General features: G+C 30.4%; 1 protein-coding gene across 2 annotated transcripts in view; it reads right to left on the bottom strand.

Annotated features, from left to right (window-relative positions):
• Window positions 1-4,560: 4,560 nt before the first annotated feature.
• LOC108977064 (KNR4/SMI1 homolog) overlaps window positions 4,561-10,164 on the bottom strand; it is a 53,178-nt gene continuing 47,574 nt past the window's right edge. For both annotated transcript variants that reach the window (XM_018946562.1, XM_018946561.1), the window contains exons 2-5: window positions 7,487-7,669; window positions 7,030-7,220; window positions 5,346-5,555; window positions 4,561-5,282 (exon numbers count right to left, since the gene is read on the bottom strand). In XM_018946562.1, coding sequence (XP_018802107.1) covers window positions 5,196-5,282; window positions 5,346-5,555; window positions 7,030-7,220; window positions 7,487-7,669 — 671 coding nt within the window. In that variant the 3' untranslated portion in view covers window positions 4,561-5,195. The remainder of the gene's footprint in view (window positions 5,283-5,345; window positions 5,556-7,029; window positions 7,221-7,486; window positions 7,670-10,164) is intronic.

Raw genomic sequence — 10,164 nt, 5'->3', positions numbered from 1 at the left:
TATCCTTATGTCTGATGGATTATAAATTATAGATTATAGATTATAGATTATAGATTGTAGATTATAGATTAGACATTATACATTATGGATTATAGATTCGAAATTCACAATTATCATACTGGCAGACCGCCGAATTATCAATCTAACTGAGTTTGCTGGAGTCTACCTGATTTCCATTTTACGAAGAAAATAGTGTTTTTTCACCATGATAATGCACCTGCTGACAAAAGCTCCTCTTTAAAAATCAAAATCACATGCTTAACACAACTTGCTGCAGCAAAGTTTACTCATTTAGTTGCCATCAAACGGTGCAACAGGAGTCCCAATAACATCAGTAGAGAACATGTGGCAAGTGAACGACGTACCGCTGAGGTGACAGTGAAGAGTAATTAAACTGCCAATGAGATGAAAGTCAATGCATCCGATGAAGCAGATATTTATTTACCTCACTTGAGCTGTCCTACTTTGCAACTACTTTGAAAAACTTATTGTTCGCCTAAAAGTAAACTAAAGCAAATAAGCTGCAGTTGAGGAAGCAATTTATTTCGCAGTAGTGCAGTAACAGTGCAGCACACTTTCTGGGTGAGTGGCACGAAGTACATTAATGTGCTGAAACAGGTAATTGTAATGTATTTTAGATGAAAAATGTGTATGAAGTGATAATAAATAAAAGACGCTAAATGAAAAATTGAAAAATTTATAATAAAATGCTTGCTGAGCACTCTCAATGTATTACATAAGTTGTTCAAGCGCGCTAAAATGTAGGCTTCCTGTTTTCTTCTTAACACTTCTCAAATTAAATTTTTTTATGAAAACTCTTAACTTTTAATCACAAAAAACCTTCCCTCTAATCTTATTCTCTTTTTTTAGCCTTCTATTTTCCAATATACCAATTAAATGCTTGCTCGCGACCCATTCGCACCTTTCACCTGCTGTCATATATTTTATAACGGAATTAAAAGCACAAAAAAAAATTATTAAATTTCTGAACTGCCACACAGTCCCGATTTCAATTTCAGATAGCAAGTGATAAGCGATTATTAGATGTCAATGCCACAACAACAACACTACCACCTCTTGCTGGCATGTTATTTGCCCTGCGGCGCCTATAACTATGCAATATGCAAGCACAGTTTTTTCTATTCTATGCTATGGCAACAGAAAAGTTATGAATACTCTTTGGGTACAGTGGCGGCGCGAATGGTAGTGCTTGCATTGAAAAAATATAAATATAAAATTTACCAGTTTGTCCTTGCTAAAATCCTCAACTATGGAACAACTCTCATAAAATTTAGCATACTGCGTCCAGTTTGATCCAACTTAAAATATAGGTCAGCTTATATCTATATATGGATGTATTTAATATAGCGCCGACTTGCTGGAACCAAAGTTTGTCATACTTAAATTAAGGTACGAAATAGTCATAAATCATGCCTCTACTGCGTTCCTCATTGATTTTTACATTATAGCTGGCTTAATTCTTGAATAAATATGGACTAAAGGACACTGAACAGATACCTTTTAGGGATAGAACGACGTCTCAACAATGGCTTGTGGATTATCATCACTCCAAATTTGACAATTAAAATCTTGCAAGAATTAGATTTTGTAAGCCCGACAATCGAGATCCTCTTTCTAATATTTTATAGATGGATGGGCATGGCTTTTACTGTTCTACGTATTCCTTCATTATGAAATGGCAAACCAAACTGATTTTATATCAAGTAACAGCTCTCCAAAAAACGAACTCCGAAGAAAGTATTCCTTAATGGACAACCACACAGCTAAAAAGTATCCATTATATAGACGTTGAATTATAGTTTGTTAGTAAAAAAAAATTAATCTAGTTTTCTCAGGACGGTGTTATCGAGTCATTTATCATATGGGTATGAGAAATATTCCAAATAAACTACAGGTTCTTTATCAGTAAGGAAATAATGTACACAAGAAGTTTTTTTTTTATCGGCTTAGTTGTTGGAAGGCATTCTCAGAATTCTACTCTCTTTATTTCCAACTTAAGCGCTACCTGAGAATATTTTGATAAGGTAGTTTCCGGCATATGGCGAACTGTCCGTCATTATAATAAGAAAGAAAAGTGGCGGTGGAATGGTACCGCGATATTCAATCCCTTCCTCACTATTATATAAGTAACTGAAATCACGTAATTTCAGAACAGGCTCACAGAAGATAGACCAAAGTTTGCAATTAAGATACCCAACCCGTAAGAAATTACGATAAAGACGATCCGGTATTTCTAAATAGTGACCCCAATTAAAAGTTATAGCTTGTTCTCCTTCTTGTCGGAGAAGCTTTATGAGATATTTTAATTCAAAATTCAAAACCCTACAACTTCAAAATTTATAAGATAGCTTCAATCCAAACAATAATTTTCAAGTTTCCAATGCCAAATTTAACATGGTTTAAAAAATGTTGTCGACATGAACTGTGTGTCATCAGACTTTATCACACTCTCACGATTCCACCTGTTTTTATGACTATCGCATAATAGAGGCACTAAAACGTTCTCTGAAAGTATGAGATCGGAGGTATATACGCCTTGTTCCCAACAGCTGATGCAGCTTGCATCCGGTAAGATATTCAGACTTACCACTGAAACTTGACCCTTGCTGAGAGCGAAGAGAGTGACAGACTCGCAGTCATCTAAGTAACTATATTCTATAGGTCTAAGGGCGGCTTCGCGGCCATGTAACTTGCAACTATAACCACCGATGTTATATGTAGCACACATTGATGTTGGGTTTCCTTGAGAGCTTCATATCCAGGATGAATTCTACCCACTTAACTTTGTTAACAGGTCGAAGATGCCTACTCATGATAGTTTCGCCTCCGGTATTTTGAACTTCCATGTTAAATTAGACTAGTTCAGTTTTTCTGGGATTGATGGAGAGCCAGCTCGTTTTCAACAGCCTAGTTGCATACGATGCTGTACCCTCACTTAGCATCTACTATAGCTGGAAGGATAGCACGTACACGATATTCAGAATTTCCCCTCAACCGTGGCGCTACGTCGTTCTATTGCAAAGAAATTTTAAGATAAGATACTTAAGTTTCGGTTTCCAAGATCGCTCATGTCAGGGAGGTTCACTCAAAAGATTCGAAAATGATGTACAGTCTATATCTAGCCCTCCAATTATTACCTATTGTGTAAGATTGCTCAAAATGTGATCATCCAGGAGCAACTTAAGTGACTACTTAGAGTTCAGGTGGGAATCATACCCCAAAGGAAATTGGTTATTTGAGAGGATGTGCCTGAACTTTCTATGTTCAAGACAGCCTTCTGCCTTTCCGCTTGGCATTCTTATTTCGAACTTGTAGTTTTAACTCCATTAACCTGTACACCGTTCTTATTTTGGTTTTTAGATTTTTTTAATTTTTTTTTTTTATTAATAATTTTTCACAATACAATATTAATGGCTCTTTAATATTTAATTTTACATTTAAAATATATATTCTTGCTTTTAATATCATTTTATGCGCTGTGTTCACTGTTGTTGTTTTTATATAGTATATATATATAATTTTTTTTAATACAAAAGAAATTCGTAAATATATATAATGTACAAAATAAACTACATACTAGTAGAATTTCACAAGAACGAAGAAAAAAGAAAATGAATTGGAAGAAAAAGTTACGACGTGTGTGTGCGTGTGCAAATTGAAATTGTGATCAGCTGTTGTTAAGCGCAAGTTGCTACACTGAGTTTATTTGTTGTATTTGCTTAAGCGATTTTTTATGCTTAAGCGCAAGGCTTCATTCGAGTAATTTGACTTTGTTCGAGCACTTATTTAGATTTTTGGAGATTCATAGCGGTTTTGTGTCCATAATGCGCATTAAATTCATTTTCGAAAATAAGATTTGAAAAACGAATTTTGAAACAGAATTTTTTTTTTGAAATGTGGGAATACAAAAATATTAACAAAGCTTTAGCTATTATCAATTAAATGTATTTTCGAAAATAAGATTTGAAAAACGAATTTTGAAACAGAATTTTTTTTTGAAATGTGGGAATACAAAAATATTAACAAAGCTTTAGCTATAATCAATTAAATGTATTTTCAAAAATAAGTTTTGAAAGCAAATTTTGAAACAATATTTTTAATTTTTTTGCTTTATTTTAATACAAAAATGGTAAAATGGCTTTAGTTATTTTCCATTAATTTTATTTTCGAAAATAAGTTTTGAAAAACAGAATTTTGAAAGACATTTTCTTGATTTGTTTTAAATACAAAAGTGGTCAAAAATAGCTTTAGCTCCAAGATTTTATATAAAAAAAAACTATTGAAAAAAATTTTTTAATTTTTAAATACAAAATTTCCAAAAGCAGCTTTAGCTTTAAATTTCAATATTACATTTTTTTATTCAATTCGAAAACATTCAGTTTTGATTTTCTGGCAAAATATTTGAGTTCGAATTTGTTTCAATATTTTTTATTTTATTTGGTACGTGACCTACACACATATGTATATGGACAGCTTAGCTTTCGCACATTTAAAATTAAAATTTTTCATAACTATCTTTCTTTTTTTTTTTGTTTTTGGTTTTGTTCAATTGCTAATTAAGGAGCAGTGCTTGTTGTATTTATGTATATACATATATAATTCCCATTTTTCAGTGTAAGTATTGAAATATTTTTTCTTGTAATTAGTTTAATGAAATCTTTACAGTTGATGTTCACTATTTTTATAACTGTAAATATGTGTTTTCCATATATTTAACAATGTAGGCATTTTTGAAAAATATCTTTCGGCTTTACGATCACAAAACTGGCACTTGTTACTAGATTTTCCTCTTCTTTTTTTTTTGTAAAATTTCAGAATATCTCTCAGGCTGTGCGCGCTTCAAACCTCAAACGCTGCAGGTTTCTAACTATTTTAGCGCGCTATTTAACAAACTTTACTTGAGCTAAAAATTTCTTTGTAAATTTTGGTATTTACTCAACTCAATTTTTATTGGTTTTTAGTGCTTGCTTGTAAGTAGCGGACTTTCTTCTTATATTTTATATTATATTTTCTTCATTTTCTTTTTTCTGCTTAATTAAAAACTGCTACATATTACAAATTATATAACTAAACTTCTAACGCCTTCTATCCAACTCTCCGTACTGCCAATTCTTGTACTCCGCACTCCTTTCTACTTGCCGTCATATAAAAAATAAAATTGCTTGCGTTCCGCTCTACTTGCCGATGTGGAGTTTGCCGAGCAGATTGGCAGCCTGATTGCCGGCGGACTCTTGTGCGTTCACTGCGCCGTCATGGAGGGTCTGTGTGGGTATATATTTTATAATGCATTATTTTTATTGACCTCAAAGCACATTTCTACATACCTTCTCCAAATCCTCACGCTTATGACTGACATATTGATTGGCCTCGTTCATCTTCTGATCAACTGCTTGGCTAGTTTGCTTTACAGCGCCATCGATAGCGTTCTCGGCTTCCTTCATTTTCGTCTCGACTGTCTGTTCGGCAGCCTTGACACTCTTATTGATCGCATCGTTGGCGGCCTTTTTGGTTTGATCGACGGCGTTGGCAGCAGCCTGGGAAAGAGAGAGAGAAAATGTAGCGTTTTATCAAAAAGAAAGCTCTCAAATATTTTAACGAATTTTACATAATTAATTTTTTTGAATCTTTACATTACAAAAACTGTTCTAAAGAGTATTTTCTGTCCTAAAATTGACGAGTTGACTTAAAATTTTTGTAATTTCGATTGAACGTTAAACTTTAGTACTAAAAAATTTAGTGGCAAAATTTTTAGTACTAAAAACTAAGAAACTCTAAATTTTAGTACAAATTTGGCAATTTTCCATATTGAGTACTTAAAAAGGCTCTACTTTAAAAAATTCTCCAAAAATTATTTGCTGCCTTCAAATTTATTACACTTTTGTATAAAATTTGGCTATTTTGACTATTTTTGTAAAAATTTAGTACTGAAATCGATTATTAAAATTTTAGTATTGAAATTGATGGTAGCAAATTTTGAGTACTAAAAACAAAAAACAAAAACTGTAGTACATCACTTTCGCATCAAAAATATAAATTAGTAAAACTAGTAACTAAGTACTTAACTTAAAAACTTTAGCTCTAAAAATTTTAGTACTACAAAAATTAGTAGCATAATTTTCATTAATGAAATATTTTAGTAGAACACTTTTGCCATTAAATATGTTAATAAATAAAATTTTTGTATTTAAAAACTTTATTACTAAAATTTTTTAGTACTTAAAAAGTCTTTATCGTACAAAAACTATTGCTTGTGTACTAAAACTTATTGTCTGCCCTAAAATTGATAAAATCGTTATTTGAAACCTTGTTGTTAAATAATTTTTAAAACATTTAGTACTAAAATCAAATTTTCAAATTTTAGTACTTTAAAAAATAGTAGTAAAATTTTCAGTACGGAAACATTTAGCGACAAAAATTGTAGGACAATACTGTTTTGTTTAGAATGTTAAGAAATAGAGTTTTAGTACATACAAATTTCTGTACCAAAAAAAAATTAACAGTAAAATATTAGTACCAAAGTAATTTAGTACTGAAACCTTGTACTAAAAATTTCGTGCAAAAACCGTTTATACGGTTTATACGTATATATGGTTTTAAAACTAAAAATCATTTTAGCAAACATTTTAATACTGGAAACTTAATAATTTAATTTAAAATTACAATACTATAAACTTAGTACTAAAAATATTGAAAACAGTAATTTATTTTAGTACTAAAAAACTTAGTACTATAAATTTAGTAAATGTTTTCAATATTTTTAGTACTCAGTTTTTAGTTCTTTAATTAGTAACAAAACGCACTAAAAGTTTACTATACTTTTTTTACCTACAATATACTACTACTTAAGTTAAGTACTACAAATTTATCACTCAAACCGTTCAAAAATATTTAGCTTCATAAAATTTAACACAACTTGCTTTTATACACCGCATGTACTTAGTATTTCAAAATTATTTTCTAATTTTCTCTTTATTTACTTTGAGTGTTACCACAAACAACGCCACTCACCTTCTGTGAAGCCTCAGCCACGTTGGCGGCCACTTGCTTAGCATTTGCGGCCACAGCATTGGCTTGTTGCACAGTGTTATCGATGGCATGTTTCGAGTTGTCAACGGCGGCTTGAGCTTGGCTCACGCCAGCATTGACAGCCTGACCAGCCTTTTGTGCTTCAGCAGCGGCCAAATCGGCGGCTTCCTTGGCTGTAAAGAAAATGATGGAGTTAACAGAGTCAAAGAAAGCTTATGGGAAGCTTTATTAATTAAAAAAAAAGAAGCTTTCGGAAGCTTAATAAAGCTTTTAAGTTCGTGTGGAAGAAAAATATAAAATCTATCAAATGTCGTTGAAAGTGTTTTTTTTTTTTTTTTTAATAAAAATTGCCTAATTTACTTATTTAATTTTGCTTCATATTTTTTTATTATTTAATATGCTCTTCTCACACTCTTCTCGAACTTCGCAAGCAACTCACCAGCACTGGCCGCTAAGTTCTCCGCTTCACTCTTGGTCTGTTGCACCGATTGTCCTACAGCCTTAGCCTGTTCCTCAGCCATTTTGGCGGCATTGTCGGCTTTCTCCTTAGCCAGTTTCTCAACATCTTCCTTCTTGCGGCTGAAAAGGTTGGCGGTCTTGTCGCCCAAGCTCTTGAGGGATGCTAAAATGTTATAAAGGAAATAAATTTCAATTAAATTTTGTTATATGAAATGCAAATCTAGTTTTTAATCTAATGCTTTATGCGAGTATGCAAAGCTATTATAATTATATGTAAGTGTACTTAAGCTCTTTAAAAAGTGGAAAAATATGAGCATTCGAAAAAACTACTAAAATATGTACTAGAAACTGGCAAAAAAATTAAAAAATTTGAGCTAATAAAAATTCATACCCAAGTAACCAATACTTGTGCTAAAAATTTTATAAAAAAGTAAGGCATTTCATTCAAAACTTCTTCCAAAACTCTTAAGCTACATATATAGCTTTATAAAACTTGGTATTAAATACCTAAATACTTTGTTTTAGATTTATTGTAGAAAACTTTTAGTACTGAGTACTAAAATTTTTTTAGTTTTAAGCCTTTAAATATTAAAATAGTTTAATGCTGTTGTTCTTAAAGAACTCAATAAAAAGAACTAATAATCTTTGGTACTAAAAATGTGTACTGAAAATAAAGTTACGAAGTTGGCAATGAAAATAATAAGGTCTGATTTTTTTCAGAAAGGTTTTAGTACAATGAAGCCAAAAATATGTTCAGGGCAATAATATTATATATTATATTATATATAGATATTTTTCTAATCCATAAATATTTGTGCAACGTTGACGACATTTTTTTTTTTTTTTTTTTTTTTTTTTTTTTTTTTTTTTTTTTTTGGCAAGTTGTACTAAATTTGTACTAAACTGTCTTTAGAAGACAGCTAAGGCATGCAGAACTCATTCTCAACTCTGTCATTCACCATATATAATATTAATATATAGTGTGTATATTCCAAACTGGAATTTTGGTACTAATAAAACTAAGTATATATTTTTTTTAAGTCGATGAAACTCTTGGAATATTTGTACTAATGATATGTACTAAAAACTTTTTGAAACCCTTTTTGCTTCATGTTTGTAAAAGTCTATGAAACACCGCAACTATTTTTAAAAAATGTAGTTATATAGAAGTTAACGTCGAGGTTTCTTTTATTCAAGAAAAATGGGGAAACTAATGAAGAAAAATGTACTAAAAATATCATAAATTGATATCTCAATAATTAAAATAAATTTTTGTGGTGTTGAGCACTTATAAATACGATTGACATATTGTTCTGCAAACAAACTTAGTACTAATTTAGTACTAACGTATATTCTTCTTAAGTCTTAGTACAAAAATCCGTCAGAGCATTATAAACTTAGTATCAAAATGAGAAATTAAATAAAATGTGAAAACTGCAACACTGAACGACATCTCGGGAAAAAAATTTTAATACAAGTGTACTAATGTTTAAAAATTTTTATTAAATAAAATTTTTGCAAAACTAATAACAAACGAAACTCAATAAAGTATAGATAATTATTACTCCCAGAAAATTTTTTGTTACAAGTGTACTAATTTTTTTTGTAAAGTTTAAAAATAATAAAATAAAATAACTTTCAAAACTATTGGACAGGTAACTGGCAAAACAAAGATTAATAATATATGAACAAAGAAACGCTGCCTGCGCTCAAATTTTTAGTACAAGTGACACATTTTTTTTTGTTTTTTTTTTTTTTTTGTTGGAAATATTTCAAAATTTTACAGCTATTCAATTCGTAACTGGCGAAACAAAAATCAACAACAAATAGTATATAGATAAATGTTACACGCCAAAAGCTTTTTAGTAGAAATGTACTACTTTTTTTTTTTGTAATATTTAAAATTTCCAATTTTCAAAGCTATTGACAAACCAAAATCAATGAAACATAGGTAAATATTATTCGGTAATAGTTGTTTTAGAACAAATGTCCTTTTTTTAATATTTAAATTTTTCAAAGCCAATGAGCTAATCAATAACATGTAAATAATTGCTACTCGCCTATTTGGTACAAGTGTACTAAATTTCTTTATTATTAAAATTTTGCAGGACTAAGAACAAACGAACATCAATAAAACATAAGTAAATGGGGTGCGCTCAAAATTTTTTAGTACAAGCATACTAACAATTATTTTTCAAAACTTAAAATTTTCATAGCTAATGACAAAGAAAATCAATAACACATTGCTAAATGTTATCATTCAGAATATTTTTTGATCATTTCAAATATTGAGATAATTATCTCAACTCTTTGTCCTAGCGTTTTGTCCACTTAATTCATCATTTTACGCCTTTTTTAATCAATTTTAAAACTATTATCCTTCATTGTCGACATTAAGTCATCACTTCGGAAAATGTTGTGCGCATACTCAGTAGTGACGTTGGACTAGAAAGTTACACACACTTGACCTTGTACACTTTTTTATGCACACACGCCGACTAAAAAATCAATAATTCTGCAAGGTAAGGCGATCAACAGTTAGCTTGAAGGAATACTACGAAATTATGAATTTATTGGGACTTATAAGTTTTAATTTATTATTCATATTAAACATTATTAGGCAAAAAATTAATTTTTTTTAATTTTTTTATTTTTTTT

This window comes from Bactrocera latifrons, unplaced genomic scaffold (genome assembly GCF_001853355.1).
Source record: "Bactrocera latifrons isolate USDA-ARS-PBARC rearing strain unplaced genomic scaffold, ASM185335v1 scaffold_83, whole genome shotgun sequence".
NCBI lineage: Eukaryota > Metazoa > Arthropoda > Insecta > Diptera > Tephritidae > Bactrocera > Bactrocera latifrons.
The sequence above is the reverse complement of the archived record's forward strand: the minus strand, read 5'-3'. Positions and strand labels throughout refer to the sequence as shown.